At 38.8% G+C, this 22,101-nt stretch overlaps 2 protein-coding genes across 8 annotated transcripts in view; both read left to right on the top strand.

Annotated features, from left to right (window-relative positions):
- Positions 1-348: 348 nt before the first annotated feature.
- On the top strand, positions 349-18,468 carry larp4b (La ribonucleoprotein 4B). 4 transcript variants are annotated; one of them, XM_066646857.1, is made up of 18 exons: positions 349-858; positions 1,704-1,862; positions 5,971-6,111; positions 10,476-10,626; positions 11,200-11,352; positions 11,460-11,541; positions 11,850-11,986; positions 12,086-12,189; positions 12,284-12,394; positions 12,814-12,867; positions 12,964-13,170; positions 13,254-13,360; positions 13,448-13,702; positions 14,077-14,122; positions 14,217-14,399; positions 14,778-14,911; positions 15,762-15,876; positions 16,068-18,468. In XM_066646857.1, exons 3-18 carry the CDS (start codon positions 6,025-6,027, stop codon positions 16,311-16,313), a joined length of 2,172 nt encoding a protein of 723 aa, XP_066502954.1. In that variant the 5' UTR covers positions 349-858; positions 1,704-1,862; positions 5,971-6,024; the 3' UTR covers positions 16,314-18,468. The 4 variants fall into 4 exon arrangements, with proteins under 4 accessions (XP_066502954.1, XP_066502956.1, XP_066502955.1 ...); XM_066646859.1 differs by lacking the exon at positions 1,704-1,862 and having other exon boundaries at positions 5,968-6,111; positions 14,080-14,122; XM_066646858.1 differs by lacking the exon at positions 1,704-1,862 and having other exon boundaries at positions 5,968-6,111; positions 15,765-15,876.
- A 3,171-nt stretch (positions 18,469-21,639) lies between these two features.
- Positions 21,640-22,101, top strand: part of dip2ca (disco-interacting protein 2 homolog Ca) — a 120,179-nt gene continuing 119,717 nt past the window's right edge. For all 4 annotated transcript variants that reach the window (XM_066646843.1, XM_066646844.1, XM_066646842.1 and 1 more), the window contains exon 1: positions 21,640-22,009. In XM_066646843.1, the coding sequence (XP_066502940.1) occupies positions 21,931-22,009 (79 nt within the window). In that variant the 5' untranslated portion in view covers positions 21,640-21,930. The remainder of the gene's footprint in view (positions 22,010-22,101) is intronic.

The following is a 22,101-nucleotide window of genomic DNA, read 5'->3' as shown; positions in this document are numbered from 1 at the left end:
TTGTACTAGTTGGATTTTTTTTTGTAACTAGTACAAATTCACTATGGTAACTGTAATCTGTAACAGAACAGATACGTTTCTCTCTCCTGATTTTGTTAATCTGATACATATACACAGATAACCCTGATGTGTTCAAATCTGAAATAAAGTAATACCTATGTACGTTATGTATGCATATGAAAAACTACTCTGTATTCAATAGTGTTGCGATATATCATTTAGAGTATACGTATACATTGTCTTAAACATTTCTTCAAATTTTTACATTGCGTAGAATGGAGAGTTGATTCTGACTCGGAAAGTGAACCGATTCCCGGCGGATTCGGACTCAGTTCGGTTTGAGCTGCGGATGTATCTTAACATCGCTGAGCTAAACTGAAAATACAAATAGTGGGGAGGCGTTACGAACGATAGGTTTCTCTCGCTTTCTTTTCTAGTCCGTTTAATTCCGGGGGTTAAGCGTTGTGCGGTAGTGGTTGGTGTGAGTCGGTGTTGTCGCGGTCAGAAACGGTCGGTCCGTTGTCGCACGGATTCGAAGAATAACAGCTCCGAGTCCGCGGTGATGGCTGGCTAGCTGCTGGCTAGCTGGCTTCGGTCCGTGTTACAAGATTGTAAAAAGTTATTGATCCCCATTAGCCGAGAAATCCATTTCTACGTCTAAGCAAAACCAGGCAAGACTCATTTGGTCCGTTTACAGCCTGTCCGATAGGAGCTGGGCGATTTGTAACGGTCGTTTCTGTCGTGTCTCGGTGTTATTTCCAGTGCTGTCATGGACTGAGGGCTGGTTTATTTTGTGAAGAGCTTCGGCCCAAACCCAACCTCTGGAGAGCGGAGGAGCTAAAGCTTCAGCTCGAATAGGTGAGTCTGGCACTGTGCTCTTCTATCTTTGTGTAGCAGATGCTTGTATTGCGACTGTTCGCTGGAGTTGGGCAGTGTTGGCCAGTCCAGCTGCTTGTTATGTAACTTGGCTTCAGTAGTTTAACGATAGCTTAGCGCTGAAGTTAGCCATGATGGCTCATCATGCTGTGCGGTTATGCTAAAACGAGCTAGCCGGCAAGCTAACTAGCCTAGGCGCTTCGTGCTAGTAGTTACTGGTGTTGGCTGATAATATTCTAACCTTGTTTTTGTTAGAGGATATTTCCGCACATCTTCAGTATTGATGTGTTTGTCCCTTTTGGGTGTGTGGGGGAATTATGATGTTAAATAATGTTTTCGAGAAATGTATTTATAGTGTAGGAACAAGAAGTTGTCTACATCAACTTTTTGGTGATTTTATTTACTGTTTTCAGGGCTTCTACTGAACCTACATTTGTCTAGTGTGAGTGTATACGCAGTGTTAATAAAGGAAAAGTAGTGTTAAATCCGAAAAGGTATATAAGAGTTTGAGGGTAGCGTAACAGAGCCCTGCTTGAATCTCTCCGGCCTTCACGATATTAGGGGAAACTCACGATGTGCGATAACAGTCAGTATTGTTCAGTATTGGAATGACGATCTGAGTTGTGATAAATAAGCGAAGTGTGATACTAGCTGTACTATCTGGACCAAATACCTGAATTGTGACAATTGTTGGATTTCCCTTTTAAGTAAAAAAAACGACTTTTTGTTAATAACGCTACATTTTGTTGTTTATACGCTGGAAGACGTATATTGAGCAAAGTGAGCAGTCAACACAATGGCTGAGCATTTCTTCTTTGAAACTGCAGTGTTCCTGAGACTGTCACAAACGAGCAAGTTCAGCCAGGGTTTCTTATGTCATAAACTCAAAGACCCGATCCTGTCGACCTACTGGACAGTGGAATGGAAAGTGAAGCTAGAGGCAGAGAGAGATCACACCTGTGTACACCTGTCTGTACTGAATGGAGGTGAAGGGGTAGTGTTAGCTAATCTACTTTTAAAGAGTTTAGGTTTTTTTTTTCCTGGATATACAATTATAATGAATAGAGATTCGTTTTTAGGAGGTTAAAATGTGGAGGGTAATTGATTTGTTTTTAATGTAAAGTGAAACAAAAAAAGAACAATATACACATTGTCGAATATTACAAAAATATTGTGTTGAAATTGTATATAACACCTTTAATATTAGTCAAATATAATTTTATTACACCTATGTGTGTGTGTGTGTGTGTGTGTGTGTATATATATATATATATATATATATATATATATATATATATATATATATATATATACACACACACACACACACACACACACACACATGTGTGTATAAGCTGTTGTCATTCATCCTGCTGCTAGTTAAATCATCAAATGCGTTATAAAGTCATTTATGAAATTTCTCTTTAAGTTACATGCTGTATGTTGCTAGTGATATTATAGCCCTAACTTAAATGTACCTGCATTGGTAGGAGAAGAGTAAAACTATCCTATTTTATGCTGGATATTTGACAGCCCAGAACTCAGTACTAGTGTGGAAGTGTGTACCTTCTGCACTATTTGACACACAATTTTGATGGCATATTTATAAACATATGTAAAGCATTGTTAATGAAAATGGGAATATCTTCATGAAAAAAATAATAAACAAACAAAGGCTGGATAATTGTAAGATATTAACATCACTGTGTCTACATGTTTTAAAACTTGAATAAACTATAATGTGCCTCAAAATATTATGTATATGTAATGTTTTAATACACTGGAAATGCTTACAAAGTCTGTTGCTTAATTGTTTGACTAAATATTCTAGTAATGTGCCTTCTTTTGGTAGCTAAAGTTAGGGGAGATGAAATGGAGACTGGGGGAACAGGGGAGCAACTTTTTTTCAATGGCTGGTCTGTGACTGAAACTGAAATTTCTTTCTGAAGGCTGGATGATGGTCATCAGAGTTATAAAATATGCCCCCCCTCCAAAAAACAAAAAACAAAATTAATTGATTAATACATGTGCAAGTATTTAAGGACTGCAAAACAGCTCTAGGTTTCCTGTTCATCTCAGTATTTACTGCTTACTTTAAATTGAGCTTCTAAATGATGAAAAGGCTGTAGCCAATGTACTGCATGGTAAACCAAACCTTTTTGTTTCCAGTCTGGCTAACAGCCCATCATTTAAATAGAAAACCAGTTTGGGATGTCTGACATTATATGCAGTAATGGATGTGAAGTTCCTGCTTCACATGCCAGGAGAATTAGGTTGGTTGTATTCTGATGTAAGACTGAGTATTTAGAAATGATCTGTTGTCATTTTCCAGCGGAGATATATTACTTTGAATTAGAAAGTTGACGAAGCAACGCCACATCACTGTTCTGTTGTACTTAACAAATAAAGACACAAACAACAGCGTTACAATATTCTGAGTATGTCTTTGGATTAAAATATTTTTATTGATGCTTTTTTGAGCAATTTTTCTCTCTATTGTTAAAATTTTTTTATTGTTAAAGGAACACTATGGAATATTTCTTTCATTCATTCATTATCTGTAAGTGCTTATCCAATTGAGGGTCACGGTGGGTCCAGATCCTACATGGAATCATTGAGGGCAAGGCACGAATACACCCTGGAAAGCCGCCAGTGTTTCACAGGGTGAAACAAACACACACACACACACACACTCACACACAGTCACACATACGGACACTTGAGACGCCAATCCACATACCAACATGAGTTTTTGGACTGTGGGAGGAAACCTGAGGAAACCCGCGCAGACACAGGGAGAACAGACCAAACTCCTCACAGACAGTCACCCGGAGTGGGACGCAAACCCACAACCTCCCTGGAGCTGTATGACTTAGACACTACCTGCTGCGCCACCGTGCCGCCCACTATGAAATATTTGCACCTTACAATTACAGCTTCGAGATCATTTTGATGCTCCAGTCACTTGTAATCAGTGTTCAAATGATTAATCGCTTGGCAGATTAATCTGGCCTGTTAATGCAATTCTGAGATAATCTGCATAGGCCAATGCCTCCGCTCGCTACAGGCACAGCCGCAGGAAATTTTGAGTTGGGCTGCTATAGCGTGATGTTAGAGCTTCCCCTTTTGTCCATTTCACCATTCTACATGCAGACATTAGTGGATGATATTAAACATGCCCGGATATGTTTCCTGAGAGAACACAGTAAGCCTTTAATTCCTAGCTTTCAAAGCTTAATATATTTATTTGGCCACTCTTCATAACATACAATGTTTACAAGGTTTACACATTGATTCTGGGCATATAGTAAGAAAATCCAAGTAATGTTATTTGGGAATTGTAGTATTCGTTATCCTTTAACCAGCAAAACTAGCTAGCAAACTTTAAGATCTATTCAAACCTTAAAATCTATTGCTCACATCTCAACTCAACAGCCTGTTAACACAAGTGATTGATCTGATAGTTTTAAGATACCCAAATTTACTTACAGTCGGCTGCATTTGCTAACGGGAGATTTAAGTTGTTGTCTTATGTTAACAGTTTGAAAGCTAGCGTTATCCTTGTCAAATTGCCAACAGCGTTTGGGGAAACAACGTTCTGCATATGGTTTCTGCATTTTGCGCGCTTGCCTATGTGTGCGATTGTGTGTGTTTGTGTCTCTCTCCCTTTGCGTGTACACCGGCTTGGAATAGTTAACTGTTCAAGAGAGATTTTTGTCACCTCTAGTCACTTGTTGAATGGTGTGAGCAGGCTGTGTAAATAAAGTTGGTGTTTTTAATGTATTTGATCACTTTGCTATTTGACTTTTAAACTGTAAACAAATCTAAAACATACAAAAGTATGTGTCTGAACAGTTTTGTGAAGGTGGTGTAAAAGTTAGGTAGAGCTCTGTACTGTAACTCTCATCCTCCCTGCTATAAATGTTAATATTTCCTCAGTTACCATAGTTTTTTCTACATGTTATCCTGTTTCTCTTATTCTAAATGACAGCAAATCTAATCTGAAACCATTCGTGGTTATTATTGAATATATATAATATTATGTTACATATTGAATAATGCAGTTGATTGACATGATTTCTGACATGACAAACCCTGTTCTCCCTTAAATTCCTGAATGTGTTTCTATATTTCATTAATTCATACAAATTCCATTTAAAGAAACATGTTACTGGCTAAAATAAACATGTATATTAGACTGTAATGTGCATGGAATAACGGACTTAAACACTGTTTTTTTATTTTTTTTTAACCAGAATACTGACCTTTAATTTTTAGTAGTGGTCAATAGTAAAAGTAGAGCTTCAGTCATTGCTACCCTGGGTTTACTACAGCAGTGACTACACTGTTTAACTTTGTTTGGAGTATAGGAAATATAAAGGAGGTTGTCTTTACTTTCTGAATCAGAGAGGTTTTTTCACTGTGCTGGAAATGGTCTTTAACATAGATTTCTATATTTGGTTTAGATTCATTAACTAAATAAAAGTAGCATTCACCTAGTAAAATAATTTTTTTGTTTTTGTTGCCCTGTTGCTAATGTGTGATTTCTACACGAGCTGCCTCAACGTGGATCACCATAGACACCCAAATCATGGATATTTCACATAGTTTCACGTTGGAAGACTGCTTCTTTATTTGTGCTGTGGGATTTCTGCATGGTTTTATTGGAGTTTATTGTTTATATTTATAATATTGTATTAAATAAAAAATATAAAGAAACCCAATTATTTATGTCAGTTTAACTACACTCCTATGTATATCTGAATACCTGTGTCTATATCTAAATGGGTCAGTGATGTTTTGTGATGACAAAAATCTGTTTCTGTGAAGCTGCATTTGTTAAAGCTTTTGTTCATACCTCACTGTAGTCAAATTCTCTGCAAAGGGGAGAATCAGATTGGAAATAAATATAAACAAACAGTTTATTTGCCAAAAAAAAATGGCCTCAAAGATTTAGGTTTGGGTTTTCTAGCAGCACCTGTCCGTGTCAAAGAAAAGTGGCGGTTGTTTGAACCTAGTAACCTAGCTCTGTTATGCTGCTTTTTACCTTGATTTGATTGGTGTTTTTGTCTGTTTTTATGTCTTTCACAGTAGCCTCCCTGGTGATCTCAGGAGCTCTTTTTAAAAGAGCCCAAACCTGGACGGCTCATGACTTCAGACCAGGAAGGGAAAGATATAGCTGAGCCACAGGTGCAGCAGTCACAGGAAGAGAAGAAGAAAGAGATTCTGCTTTTGGTATAGTAAAAGCATTGTATTGCCTGATTTGTATAATTTATTGTGGATATTACCCTCTGTCACTCAGATGCAAAAATGTCTTCATACGCAGTATAATCTGTGTTTCCATTAATATTTTAGTTTCAAACTATAATCTATGTTTCTCTAGTGTTTTTTAAGATAATAAATTTATCCATTTCTGCTCTGAGCTGATCCCGTTCACACAACTCAATCAAAGGATTTAGAAGTTTGTGTTTGAGTGACAGGGCCATGTGAGTCAGTTGTACAAATTTATATGTGCTATTTTGAGTACAGGGAGGGGGTAGACAGCCATATTGCACCTCCCTTTCTTTTTCTCCTTTCCTCTCTTCCACTCGGACATTCTCTTTAAATGTAACTGTAAGAGGTTTGTTTGTTGGTAACATTTTTGTTAGAATTTTAATATGGGGTGTTGTTTTAGTAAAGAGCTGAATCCTAATTTGGTTAGCGAAAGAACAAGCCTTCTACAAACATCAGTTACTGAAAGCTGCGCAGTTAATGGTGTCAAAAATTGTGCTTGCTCTGTGGCTGAACTAGCCGAGGACATGCCTCCTGAACATGGAGAGACGAACGTAGCCTTGGATTCCGGATCCAATTCTTCCTCCACAGACCTCTCAGTGTGTCTCAATCCCATTGATAAGAGAAGCAGCAGTGTACAGGACGGCACATTACTTTGGTGTGAACCTAATGGTGAGCATCCTCTTAGTCAAGTTTTGGAACAGAATGGAAATGATACAGAAGCTTCAAAACATTTACATGGACATGGTGGAGACTCTGGTCTGGCCTTTCCTCAGAATACAGAGAAGGCTATGTTGAACACTGTAAAGAAACAAATAGCTGAAAATGCAGCGAAACGATCAAACTGGTTTTGTGAAGTCCAACCATCTCACCGTGATTTAACAGGAATAAACTGGAAAAGTGAAGACGTGGCTACTGCATCCACTGTTGTACCAAACAGTCATTTCATCAGAGCAACAGGCTCTTCAAGCAACCTTGACTCCAAGAAGTTTGCACAGGTGCAAAGCACTCTTAAGGAGAAGTCAGAAGACAGATCTTTGGCAGCAACCACATGTCCATATGATAAAGAGTATCGTGGAAAGTTTTGTGATATAGAGGAGAGTAATTCTAATTTTAAAAGAAGAACTCAGAGCTTCTACAGCATCTGCTCAATTGATGCAGAGGATTTGGAGGGTGAGTGTGAAATACCACCTGTGGTGTTTGATCAGAAAAGTATTTTAGCTGACACGGAATCAATAATGTTTAGTAACTCCTTACTTTTGAATAGTGAATACAGAATATCAGCCTCAGATCCTTCAAATGGGACTTTCAAAAATGGGTATAAAATCAAAGCACTTCAACAAGATGATCAGTTGTGTTCCGAAAGACTCTCAGTCAGAGGTTTTTCTGTGAAAAATGATAATACACTTCCTGACCTCCTTGGGACATTCCTTAGGTCAGAGAATACAAATGCAGTGTCAGAAAAGCATGTTCCTGTTTCTCTTGAAGAAAAAATATCAAAACAGTTGGCTGGCAGCACATGTGAAAAGCATGGTCATCAATCAAGTATAATGTCTTCTGTCACTTCTTCAGATAAGCCTGCTGATGAAAAGACACCCGACTTGCTTGAAAGAAAGTCTGGTGGACAAAACCAATCACAGATAAGTTGTGAGACTTTTGTAAATCATGTTGACTTAGCACATGTACGTAAGCATTCTGTTAATGCACACACAGAGGGTTCATGTGCATCTGAACAGAAAAAGCCAGGAGTGGACTTTGAAATATGCCCTTTGGAGACACCAACCCAAGAACCACAAGGGGCTTCATCAGAATTTGAGTGTGAGAACAAAGAAGATGCTGTGGAAAATTATGAACGTTTAATAGATATTGACCCTACTGAACCAGTTAACGCATATGTGAAATTGCAGACTGAAATAGACCATGACCTTATAGATGGTGCATGTCATTATTCTGGGATTTGTGCTGCACAAACAGCATGCTGTTACTATTCCTCATTTAACAACTCTGAAGAAAGTCACTCATCTTTACAAGGGACAGTGATGGAATCTAGTCAGCATTTATCCAATAATACCACTAGTGAGAAATGTCACAAAGAATCATTACATGATTTTAACACCTCTGAAACAGCTGAAAGCTTTAAGGATATCGTTTTGGTCACATCTTCATTAGAAAATGAGAGTGATATTGAAGTTCAGAAATGTAGAACAGGAGTCAACTTCCAAGAAGGTAAAAGACTGAATGTGAACTCTAAAAACAGCTCAAATAGTAAAGCAAGCAGCATGTCAGGCTTGTGTGCCTCTTTAAGTTATTTTGCACATAATATATCGAAAGTGGAATCTGTTACTGGCGAGTTTAGCACACTTCAGAATTTGAAGCCTGTTACATCTGATATCTGTGGAGAAAATACTAATGTCCTTGAGGCAGATACTTCTTTTCAATTAGGGCTGGTAGATTATCCTGAAAACAAAGTTCCTCTGTCATCTCATGATGATGACAAGAAAAGAGAAATTAACCTTGACATTCAGGACATCAACTCTGTCGTTTCTTCTGACTTCTCAGAAACTGATACTGTAAATGAGGAAGTGAAAATAGATAATTTGCTACCTGCTGTCACAAATATGAACCCTTCAAACACTGATCATTTACTTCAAGGTGATGATCTTAATCCAAGCTCAGTAAATGACTTTGATCATATGTTGAATTTGATGCCAGCACAGCTGTCAAGCCCTGATTTTGTCATTGTAGGCGTTTCAACTAATGCTTATGTTGCATCTAACGCAGGCTGCTCTGAGGATAGCAACAATATGACACATACTCCACAAAACCATCCTACTCTTAGTCATTTTTGTAATAATGAAAGATCAAAACAGCTTGGAAATTGTCATGAAAAACAAACGAAGGCAATGTTACCTGCTTTAGCCGAGGAATGCGTTAACACCAAAGTACAAGAGATGTCTGACTTAAAAGAGAATGAGAATATACCAGCTGCCTCTGAGTGCTTTAGTGAAGATGGACAGAAATGCTTGAGGCAGATTTCTTCAAGCTGTGCTGATATCAAAACTGGTTGTAAAATGGAACTACCGCAAGGCACAGAATTACTACATTCCCACAGTTATCTAAACCTTGAACACAGGGTTCATGACCAAGAAATCTCTTTCACTTTAGGAGATAGTAAGGGGAATGCAGACACTAACGCACAGGATGATTTTCCTACAAGCTTGTCTTCCCTCACTGAGGTGTCTGAGGTTTCTAACAGTGCCACACTGTCTAAAAACAGTATGCTTAGTGAGAGTGCTTGCATTCCCTCTGGCCTTCTCTTGGGGCAGGCTGCCAATGACATGCAAGGCACTTCAGATGGGTCCAATCAACAGCCAGAGTCAAAGCCTGGAGATCTGCAAGACATGTGCATGATTGGCACTGGACAGGAAAGGACAATGTTTGACTACAGCATTCCTCTTGTGAGTACCATGAGACCACTGTTTGAAATTGGAGAACCATCGTGTGCCATAGAAGGACATGACTGTACTGGTGCATCCATGGAGTGCTTTCTGCCAAGCAGGACTCAGGGATACCAACTTGAACCATACAGCAGTTCCACTTGTGATTATGAAATGTGTCTGTCCAAATCAAACGCAGTGTCTGATGGTAAAGATGAAACAACTTGCCTTAACAAAGCTATTCCACTACCTGTAGAACCTGACCAGGTTGACATTAACGCCAGCACTCCCTCATATGAGATTCATCTTCGCAGTGTGGACAAAGCTGCTCTCCCTTGGCAGACTGAAAATACTCAAGAAGAGAGGTGCATAAATGAATCCAAAGAAGACCAGGGTATGCTAAACATGGTTTCTGACCTTCTTGGCAAATCTCTGTTGAATGAGGATGGAGATTCAAATCATTACTTGTCAGTATGGCATGGGGAGCCTGAAACACACATTTTTGAGACGCAAATACAAAAATATGCCTTGGAGACAGCTTGGAACCATTGTCGCATTGAGGAAGAAATGCTGGAAGGACATAAAGAACAGGAAAATATAACTCACTGTATCAATTCAGAGGGTGTCCAAGCCTTCACTACCACCTACCCTTACAGCCTGTTAGTATCTGATGGCACCTGTATATGGAACTGGCAGAATGCTGACAATGAACTTGTGAGTGTATCTTAACAGCATATGTCTAACACATTTGTTCGGTCTGATCTGTGAGACTCTGTGTTTAAAGCTTTAAACCTTAAAGCTTTTCAGTCATTGAATATGTCTTTTACAGTTGGTTGTTGAAGTCTGCGGTACTTTTGTTTTATTTATTCACTTATTTTTTTTTAACCTTAGGAGGCTACCAAGGTTTCAGAACTCAATCCAAATGCAAAGGCGTGGGGCAGTTATGTACCTAATCAGGAAGCTTCAGGACAGTCTTACATGCAGGACTCTCTCCGGTCATGGGTAGAAGATGCCAGTGATCCACCAAATACTGACTCAGGAGGTAAAACCTCAGAACTATTGTACAAATAAAACATTGGCAATTCATTCACAATTTAATTTAATTTTGTCAGTGTTGGATCAAATAATGTTAATGTTGTACAGACGTTTAGTTGCTTAGGACTAGTTATTGGAACATGTTACTAGTCAAAACAGGTTAAACTGAGATTGACTACTACTTTATTACTTACTTTTGCATATTGGAAACAGCATTGTATATAGGTATTAATAAAAGAAAACAATTAGAATCTGATCTTCTAAATTAAAAATATATATTTTTAAACCAGTATTTATTGTTTTAGATTTCATAGATTACTGTAAACTCAAAATCATGATTAATGACTTGGACTCTTGCTAGGAAAGCATAAGGTGGTGTAGCCATATTTCCCATAATCACTAAAATTGTCTGTGGATTTTACTGAATACTTGAGAATCGTGGCAGATTAACACTTCTGTAGTAGTTGGAATTTGTTCTGCATTTCTCCTTGAGCACACTTGGAAAAAACATTCACAGGCTAAGTCGCCCACTTTTATCTCTTAAAATTCCATAACATAAATATTATAATTATCCCTCTAGGTTGTGTTACCAGCAATGACAAAGAGAAATGGAATGAACAACAGTTACCTATCTCAGTAAAACTGCCTTCAGCATTGCCATCAGACACAGACGATATGGGAAGCACAGTCAATCAGTTGCCCCCTGCATTACAGCAAGAGACAGATTTAAAAGGTAAATAAATTTTATATATATATATATATATATATATTACACTGTATTTATACTTGAGTTTTATGTTATCTATTTTTAAAAATCTCTCACATTTTTTCCTTCAAAAGGAGGTGATGTTTCAGACTCCTCCAGGCAGCTTGAAGACCTTAGAGAACAGCTAAAAGCCACATTAGAGTTTTGCCTTTCCCGGTAATTACTTTTATACTTTTATACCCAGTACTGATTATGCTGCTTGGTCGCATATGAATCTGTACGATTTAGACTGGTCTTTTTAAATATTTAGCCTTGTTTATGGGACATCCTTTGCAAGACTTGTCCAACTTCTGGTTTATCAAATGAATGTTATTGGCCATGATTTCAGTGGGCACACATTTCTGTCTATGTGGGAGGTTGTTTGACAATGTGAAGTACTGTTCAATGAACAAAAGAAAATATTGAAGGGTCCTTAGCCTCTGTAAATGCTATTTATATTTTTTCTGTCTTATTTGTTGCCACAGGGAGAATCTAGCCAATGATATGTACCTCATCTCACAAATGGACAGTGACCAGTATGTGCCAATCGTGACAGTGGCAAATCTTGATCAGATTAAGAAGCTGAGCACTGATGTGGATCTAATTGCAGATATTTTAAAGTGTAAGTAATGCATTATGGAGAACAAATTGGAAACAAACTTTTACAAATTCACACTGGACATTTAACCTGGTTTAAATAACAATTTTAAAATGTTTCCAGCACTTCCTCTGGTACAAGTTGATAAATGTGGTGAAAAAGTTCGTCCAAACCAGAATCGATGCATTGTTATCCTTAGAGAGGTCCCAGAAGCCACTCCAGTTGAGGTAAATATTAATTAGAACATTCATGTCAAATGTATTCTCGGCACTGGAATAATGCTAACAAACTTTCCTTTCTTTTTTTTTTATCCTTTTTAAGGAAGTTGAGTCACTTTTTAAGAGTGAAAAATTACCCAAATTTGTCAACTGTGAGTTTGCCTATAACGATAACTGGTTCATCACCTTTCAGACTGAAGCAGATGCACAACTGGTAAGTTTAAAGTAGTTTTTTGTTTGTTTTGTCATTTTACACAGATTGAGCACTTTATTAGCACTGGTTCTATGTGGAAAACATTGGATGTTGAAAACATATTTGAGATTGTGGATTATGTTTACCATGATTGCTGTACATGGAAGCACACTGAATTTATTATGGTCATGAAATCACCTTGAGACAAATTTTGTTTTGTGACATGGTGCATTGTCATGCAGGATGTAACTGTTTACTAGTGAATTTTGTGAATGAAATTCCCAGAATATCAGCAGTTATAGAAAACAACTATCTGGGACCAACATTCATGCCATCACTTAGATCACGTACATCCCACTTCCTGATGGTCTATGTGAACAGTACTCAAAGATGTGGTCTTGTGTGCTGTGAACTATTATTTATTTGGCTTTGTTTTTCAGGCATATCAGTATCTCAGAGAGGAAGTGAAGACATTTCAAGGAAAGCCAATAAAGGTAAACATAGCTGTGTGATTTTTATTGGCAAGTAATTCATTTCTTTTGAGAAATTGTTAAAACACACGTTTCTGTTTTTGTCTTTCCTGATTCCAGGCAAGGATAAAGGCCAAGGCAATTGCTGTCAACACTTTTGTGCCAAAGAATGGGTACAGGCCTGTCGACATGTCCTCAAACATTCAGCAGCGCTTTACCTCTTACTATATCCCACCCGTGTATGGGGCACAGCAGCAGTTCCCCCCAATCTACAGACTGGTCACCCCTCAAGGCTGGTCAACAACTCAGAGCTACTTGGATCCTTTAGTGAGTTTAGTCTATGCTCTGAAATGCTTAAAAGTTTTGAATTGTGTGTTTTTGTAAGTTTGAATGTTTGTGTTTTCTCTCAGGTTACGCCATTCCCTAACCCTGGATTTATCAATGGCTTTGCTGGATCTTCTACCTTTAAATCGCCCACTACAACATTGCCTGTCAGACATTACCAACCTAGAAACAGGTATGTTGCTTTTTCCTTTACAGTTTACAATTCAGTCATTTTTGGAGTGGTTTTTGAGAGCCAATTCTGGGGTTTCTATCCTGTTAGGAATCACAGTAAAAGCCATATTCGACCCACAGCACCGACCGCAGAACCTGGAACAGCTTTATTAGAAAACCCTAGCACTTTCACAAACTTGTCCACTGAGCGTGTCCCCAATGGAACTCGCACGCTACCCACCCATCAGATGGGCAGCCGGCCCCGACTGGCCAGTGCACCAAGTTTTCCTCGCAGGGACCCAGTCGGAAGTGGACGAATGGAGATGAATGGAGCAGACTACTCCCCTGTCATTGGCAGAGGAAGGTAATCATCTAAACTACTATTAAAATTAAAGAAAGATGTTGCTTCGGTTGTGGTACCAAAGGTCACGTAATGAACTGAAATATTGTAAGGACAGAATTTGCTGATTATAAATTTGATTTGTAAGCGTAGTAATTTCAGGGTTACATTTATTGTGATAAATATATCACATGTATGCCATGCATATGTAGTGTGTCAGTAATTCTTTAGTAATTGTGTAGACCTTCAAATAATATTTTAGACCTTTGATGGAGCATTCAGGGCCGTTTGATTTGATTTTACATGTTCTGCTGATCACTGGAAAATAGATTACTAGCTGTGCTCTAGCAATACCAAACAAGACAAAACCATTTGATTTTATTTGAAATTGTTTTAAGGAGAAATGGCTACGGATACAAGAAAAGAAGAGATGATAAGTTTACAGTAAGTAATCTGTCCTTAATCAAAAGCTTGTTAGTGCCAGGCATTGCCGAAAATAACAGTAGGTAAAACCTTTTCTTTATTCTGTATTTTACAGAAAGCCTCCACACAATCTCCTCCTCAAACACAAGATCGTGCCCCCTCCCCAAGTTTTGAGTTGGGTCTATCCAGTTTCCCTCCCTTGCCTGGAGCTGCTGGAAATCTGAAACCTGAAGTGAAGATGGAAAACTGTTTGGAGAACCGACTGTCTGACATAGTCACTGGTGTGGCTAAAGAAAAAGTATGTTTACATTTTGCCTCAGATGATAATGGCAGAAAATAATTGGGGGATGTTGTTTCTGTTTATCTTATGTAAAATATTATATTTCCTTGAGTTTTCATTTTTAGCACTTATATTTATTGTTGGTATTGAAAACGAAATGTTTCCCGAAATGTTTCTGGGTCACTGTTGGTTTTGGATTGAAGCTGTAACATTCCCTATAAGGGATAACATGCGCTCCATGGCAGCCTTTGCTGTCAGTTTCTGTGATGACTATTCATTGTGTGTTGCTGTTTGTATTTGAGTAGGAGTGGGCTACGGCCTGATATCTTACTCTCCAGCTGTTGAGCATGGTCACTGCCACAGGAATTTCACAGAGGTTCTTTTGTCTTTTGTCAGCCCCTAAATAAGGATGCAGTTATCAGTCGTGTGACTTTAGGAATCCCCAAAGAATCAGCACAGACTGTTATTGCTCCCACAGCTCAGCCTCCAGTGGAGCAACAAAACCCATCTTCACCAGTCCACAAGAGATGGTACATTTTACATTGTATATATTTTTATACATAAAATATAATTTTCATTTCATAATGTGTTATAAGAATGATTTTAAAGTGCTACAGAAGAAATAACACACTGGTTTTAATAATAACCCTGCTTAACTGGTGTGTTTGGATGTTTTTGATATATTAACTCTATATAAACTCTATTCAAATAAAAACAAGGGCACATAGCTATTGATATGAAAAACAATATCATCCCCTTGTAGAGTATGGAGTGAGCATGTAAGAAATGGTACCCCCCTTGAGGTACAGGTTTTAGCTGAGGGTGTGTGTGTTTTTAGGACATATGTACAATTCTAGACAGTTTTATCACTTTCTTCTGTACACAGGGCAGCGCTGCTGTATATGAGGGTGTCTAAGTTCACATAGAATTGGGTCCTTGATCTTCTCTCTGAAGGTGACCAGTGATGTTGCATTAATAGCCATTTAAAAATATTCTTTGGATTCTATCATGACTTGAATCCTGAGATTGTCTTCTGACTTCCAGGTTGATTAGTGCAATATGATGGGGAGATTCAATTAATAAATACAGTCTAGAAGTGGGAATTGATGAGGACTCACAATGGGGAAATAATTGGGCATAACTGATGTAGCAGTTATGAGTCAGGCATTTGCGTCAGGTTTTAGAACGTGTTGGCTGCTTCCTCTTGTTTTTCAGCTGTGTATCTGATGGAAAGCACCAATGCACACACTGTCGTAGGTTAAGAACCATTGTTGTTACATTATCAGGCATTCCCATATATGGTCCCTCTCATAATGATCATTCAGTATCTGCTTTGTGTATTATGATTTATTTAATTATCTAATTATATTTTTAAACTAGTAGTTCGTTGAAGATATTTGAGGAAAAATCCAAGGAGGTGATGGTACCTGCAGAGACACCGTCAGTTCTACCTGCTGCTAAAAGCCCCTCAGTGCAGCTCAGCAATCCATCAATGGTGAGTAGAGAGCGTTTTATATCGCCACATACTGAAGGATGAAAGACTTTTCAATAAAAGTGATCGTAAACTGCTTTAAAAAAACATTAATAATTATAGCCATTATAACCACTGACTGTTTACAAGAATCAGTGTATTGTCAGTCATTTTGAATGCACACAGTGTCCTGTAATGTAGACATTGTTGTGTAGGAGCCCCGAAAGCCAAGCTATGCAGAGATATGCCAGAGGATAAGAGAGGCACCGACGCAGCAACCTCCAGTTGAGCCAAAGTCCCCAAGTTCTTCTACGGAAGACACCAACTCCCTTGATTGTGTGGAGCACAGATGCAGAGAAACGAAACTTCCTTCAGTCAAAGCACCGCCGCCTCGAGTCCGAGAGGCCTGGAAGTCACATCAGGGTGTTGGAGACTCCTCTGCTTCTTCATTTCAATCCTGAGGGCTCAGCCGGGGACTGAGGAAGATATGCTCGGTGTGTCAGGGCTCCTCAACATGGCTCACTCTCTCAGCCCTACTGTAAATGCACATATTAACAACTGTCACTGGAATCAGGGCCTACAGATGAAAGCACTTGTGGGTGCATAAGGGTTCTCTGATGTACTTTTTCTTATTTTGTTTCCTTCTCATTTTCATTTACAAGATTTGTTTTGTGTTTTTCAAGGACAAGCAGCCCTGTTGTGGAGAGAATTTGTTCAATTATTTTGAATTAGCGTTGGCCAGAGCTCAATATTTCTGTTGTTGAAGTAGTGCTGGTAGGAAATACTGACTTTAAAATAGTGCTGATATTGAATCCTTTTCTTTTCTTTTTCCTCCCCCAGTTTTTTTTAATCAACACGTGTGTATATAATTTTCTAAACCCCAGTGTACTGGCAATGACAGCATTGGGGCTGATTCCTTCGGACTTTTCTACAGAAAGGTGAACAGTCAAAGCTGTTAGCACCTGCATGATCTGAGAAGTTGTGCGAGTCATTTTTTGTGTTAAGTTTTTATGTATTAATGCATTGGCACTGGAGTATAGTTTTGAGCTCTGATTTTTATTTTAAAACCAGCACATAATCATTTTTTATCAATTGTACCAATACGGCAAAGTAGCTGGTGTAACTTGTCTTGTGTGCATGCCTTTTTTATGTACTTAATTTCTCTTCTTTTTTTTCTTCTTCATTTTCTTTTCCCTTTTTTGTGTCATTTCTTTTTTAACCCCTTCTTTTTAATAGATTCACCCAAACCCACATTGCTTGTCAGAAATCTGACCCTGTGTGTATCAAACATCTGAGAAGGGATTTCCCATGTCCAAATAATTGCATTCATTAAGGAGAAGAAAAAAAAATCTGGTTCCAGTTCAGCACTCTTACAGAGACATTGGATAGATAATAAACCACGTCATCTGATCAGTTTCTGGAAGAACTGCACACTGCTTTAAGTCCTCAGGGTGGGAGGGTGGGGATGTGATAATGTGCCTAGTTTGTGTTTGTCTATTACAGTACAGCTTTGTAATTGGCTTCTCAGAGTTGTTTTATGCTAGCGTGGTGCTATGGTTTGTCACTTGGTTAATTTGGTGCTGTTCTATAATCTCAGTAGGAGGAGGGGATTGGGGGAACATTGATCCTGTCACTTGTATTTCTCATATCGCCAGATTTACTGAGGTGGGTTTGAAGGTGTGCGTGTATGACTATACTTCAGTTGAGAAGCACCTCCTGCACTCATGGACCAGTGGCTTGTTTGTAGTGTCATTTTCTGAAGTTTGTCTTTTTTCCTCTTTGTTGTTACTTTGTTATTTTTCACTCTTTTAGTTAGCCTTTTTTTGGCAGAGCAAGTTCTAATCTTTTTTTTTTTTTTTCTTCCTGTTGTATGGAGAATGTGTCATTTCCACGTGAAACAGATGTCTTTTGTGTGATTTCCAGTATTTTTCTTTTTCTTTTTTTTTTTTTCTTTTTTTGGGGGGGAGGGGGTGTCACAAGTTGATTTTCATCCATTACACACACCAGAGTAATGAAGGTTTGATTGCAGATAAAGTTTTAAGATGTACAAAAGAAAAACCCATTATAAATTAACAGTGTTTGAAAACTTGAATTTTATTTAAACTTGAAATATGTCTCTGCCTTAACTTTTTAGAAGAGAGATTTGAGTTCATCAGTTCCCAGGAGGCTAGATAAAAATGGATGATGTGGTAGGGGTCTTCTCACAGCCTTGATCACTGCATTTGTGTAGCACAATACTGTTGAGGTTGAAATGGGATTTTTTATTTTTATTTTTTGTGGGTAATATACGCTTATGGTCAGAACTGTAATGTGTGCACTTGGAAATGTGTGCTTTCACTGTACAGATGTAAATAATTTGAAAACATTAAAAAAAAAAAGGTACCCATAAATTGGTTAAGAGCAAGGTGTATTAAAATAAATGTCAATGAGGAATTGGATGCCCATTTCTTGTATTCATGATTTGTCTGTCTTCTGCAAACTGTCAGAGCGCTTCATTTTGCCATAACGTCTCTAGTGCGATGTATCACCACAAGGTGGCGTAACTTTCACATTTGTTTTTTTCTTTCTTACGGAGAGTTCAATGAGATTGCAAAATAAAGGTCCATGCCTCCTGTATTAACTTGAATCAAATTTTATGGAGCACAAATATTGCCTTTATAGAAGTATTTCCAGTTTTATGATTTACTTGTTTTATGGTCGTAAAACATGGTTTATATCAGTTTTTCCTCTCTTCTTTTTACATAATCGTTTGAATTAGAGAAAGTTGTGCAAATCCAACTTTCCGTTAGATTTACTGATATAAGCATTGTTATATGAAAGGGCACTGGATAAAATATGACTGCAAATTTATATTTGACTTATCACATATCTGTTTGCATAGACCAGTGGTTCCCAAACTTTCTTTTCTGCAGTGCTCCCTGTTGTAGATGAGAATAATTTTGAGACCCTCCACCACACTAGAAACTAAAGCCAAATGTTGATAGCGATCCCCTGGTTCAGTCTTTATTCTCAAAATACACACCTGAACTCCCCCAAATAAAAGGAATTATTGCTAACTTTGCTCATAGGCTTATACAAGCAAAGGTGCTAAATTAGCATTTTAGAAATATGCATTCCCAGCTTGTTTACTGTTTAGTCGCACTCAGTTGTGTTTGTTGGAATGCTTAAATGTAAAAGTGCAAAACATTCTTTGTCTTACCCACTTAGAATTTATTAGCTAGATTTAACATAATCAAGGGAAAATATTAAAGCTGCTTGGTGCAAAATGTTGTGGTATATTTTAGTTCACATGTCTCTAACCCACACCATGTTAAACTAAGCACATAAATAGAAATTAGGCACTAAGACCGGTAGAAATCACTGTTTTCTCTAAATGATTCATGAAGGTATTTTCTCTTAGAAAAGCATGTAAACATAATTAAACAAAGGGTACACATTTTAACTTATGGTCCTGTACCTGAGTAATACACTGATGTGCTGAAAGTCATGAGACAGCAGTAGATAAATTGTGAATTGGCATTACCTCTGGGTATGGCTTGGGAATGCACACACCTATAAGTTGAAAGGTTGAACACTTTCCTGTGTGCTCGTGGAAAACTGATGTGAAGTATTGGATTTCGAATGAGGCATGAATTAAGGTGCCGGATGGATGGGACATTCCATTTCTGAAACTTTGTGGCCATTTACTTGATCCAGTGTCACGCATTACCACCCACTGTGGACAGAACAGAAGATCATGATTGACTGTCTGGTTGGAAATATCCATATGATCAGACAAGTGGCTTTGGCAAAAATTGCATATTGGAATATGGGAGCAGAAGATCCACCAGAGTGCCTCTGTTAACACCACGACTCCAGACACAGCGCCTCACCTGGGCTTGTGACTTTGTTAACTGGAGCCTTGAGGACTGGCAACATGTGGCATGATCGGATGACTCATGGTACCAGTGGTTTTGGGCGAATGGTAGGGTTGTGTGTGGTGCCATAAGAGCCACGTAAGCCATGGAGCCCTGCAGGTGCACTGCTGGCTTGTAGTGGTTCCACACTGGTGTGGGTTGGGTCCACTGATCTGCCTAAACACGTCATTGATCTGTGCCCACCATGCTTGTTGATCATTTGCAGCCTTTCATAGAGAGTTTGAAGAAGGTTGTCTTCTGTCCACTGTCCACGAGCGCTTCTCAACTTGCTGCACTTTGCTGGGTTAGAGGGGATCCTACATGGTAATATTCCTGTCCCATGACACTGTGGGTTTGAACATATTCTATGCTGTTTTCCCTTTATACATGTGACTCTGTGGATCAAGGAATATTTAATGGCCACACAACTTCAGAAAGAGAATGTCCCATCCATCTGGCACCCAACACAATACCTCTTTCAAACTCACATTGCCTTACATTACCTTGCCAGGTGCATCATGAAGTGTTCAACCTCACCATTATACAGGTGCTGGCATTCCCAATCTGTCCCCTGAGGTAACACCACTTGACATTTGGCATATCAGTGTACAAATAAAGCATTTGTGCCAGACACATTTGGTTGCAGTCTTTTTTTTTTTTTTGCAAGGATTAAACCGTTATGGAAGGAGATTTTAAAATATGATTAAATATCTGTTATTTCAGACTTTTGTTTGATTTTTTTCAATGGCTCAACGGACATTATTTCAGCAAAAGACATGTTTTACTTAGTTTCTTCTGAAACAGAATTTGTTTTACACTGAAACATGTATTGGCCAGTGGAGTTATATTAATGAGATTAGTTCAGCTGTTGGCACTGGGCAGATTTCCTCATTTAAAAAAAAAAGTGGAAGGGAATAGGCAGATCAGTACAACGTACTGACAGTTCAGATCCTGACATTTCTTTTTCCTGAAAATATCCTCAAATGAAATCATTTTAAAAATACAACGAGAGGTATATTCATTAAGCAATAAAAAGCTTTTCTTCCACAGTATTCCTCAGCTACACATATCAGGCAGCCATGACACTAAATTTATTTAATACTATAGGAAAGACTTACTAATGATGCCCTGGAAAAGTGGCTACAGACATTCATTCAGGGTCACGGTGGGTCCAGAGCCTACCTGGAATCATTGGGCGCAAGGCGGGAATACACCCTGGAGGGGGCGCCAATCCTTCACACACACCTACAAGTCACCAATCCACCGTGTGTGTTTGGACTGTGGGAGGAAACCGGAGCACCCGGAGGAAACCCACGCGGACACAGGGAGAACACACCACACTCCTCACAGACAGTCACCCGGAGTGGGAATCAAACCCACAACCTCCAGGTCCCTGGAGCTCTGTCACTACCTGCTGCGCTACCATATTATATGAATAATATTAATGCCAAATATAAAAATGAAATATGTTTTGTTATTGTCCTATTATGTATATATCCCCTTAAAAATAGGCTGCCCCTGTAAACTGGATGTTAAAAGTAGGTTGAGAACTTATATGTGATTAGTTAGACTTGATTAGTTTTTCCTGTTTTTCTACTACCATACTACGTTTGAAATTGGTGTTATCACAAGAGCACAAAGTGGCTCGTTTCATCGTTTCCAGCTTAACGTGTTTTAATTATGGCCGAGTGAATGTCGACCCAGAATACTAAGTCAACAGATAAAATATTAATTTGTTTAGGTAAGCGGTCGATGTGGGAATTACTGGTATCGCCAGACCCGATCCGTGGTACTGATGCTCGGGTTTTACCGCCGCCTTGTGGACACAAGGAGAACAGCAGGTCCCTTGCGTCATGAGAGAGAAGGAGCTGCGGACAGCGCTGGTGTGTGAAGGCAAGCCTCGCAGACTCAGTACTGCGCCTCTCTCCAAACCGCCGAGACCCTGCGAGTCCAGACATGGCTGGGCTTCGCTGAGAGAGAATAAATATTCTTCACAGAAATAAACATTACCCGTCGTTCTATCTATTTATCTACCCACCGTTTCTCTAGTTCTCCGCCGCCTCCATCTCCTGAAGCCCTTATGCACCGCTGCGGCGCGGAGAGAGCACAGCGCTGACAGACTCGCCTGAGAACAGAAGAAAGAGGACGAGAGAGATTTTATTCCCGTTTTTCCAAACGGACAATGGCGGACCGCGATGCGCTGCCCCTTCCCCTGGAAGTCCGAGCCAGACTAGCCGAGCTGGAGCTGGAGTTATCGGAAGGTAAACCTGCTATTGTCGATTATTTTTGTGTTATTTGTTGTTGATTATTTTGAATTATGGGACGACGTTAGCGCCTGACTCCCCCTCCCTCA

This window comes from Hoplias malabaricus, chromosome 1 (genome assembly GCF_029633855.1).
Source record: "Hoplias malabaricus isolate fHopMal1 chromosome 1, fHopMal1.hap1, whole genome shotgun sequence".
In the NCBI taxonomy this organism is placed as follows: domain Eukaryota; kingdom Metazoa; phylum Chordata; class Actinopteri; order Characiformes; family Erythrinidae; genus Hoplias; species Hoplias malabaricus.
The sequence above is the reverse complement of the archived record's forward strand: the minus strand, read 5'-3'. Positions and strand labels throughout refer to the sequence as shown.

What these genes read in the sequence shown, in the direction of transcription:
- larp4b (XM_066646856.1), top strand. Translation starts at nt 6,025, where the DNA reads ATGACTTCAGACCAGGAAGGGAAAGATATAGCTGAGCCACAGGTGCAG. An exon ending in AGAAAGAGATTCTGCTTTTG is followed by an intron (nt 6,112 to 10,475) that starts GTATAGTAAAAG and finishes TTTTAACCTTAG; the next exon opens with GAGGCTACCAAGGTTTCAGA. An exon ending in CTGAAGCAGATGCACAACTG is followed by an intron (nt 12,395 to 12,813) that starts GTAAGTTTAAAG and finishes TTTGTTTTTCAG; the next exon opens with GCATATCAGTATCTCAGAGA.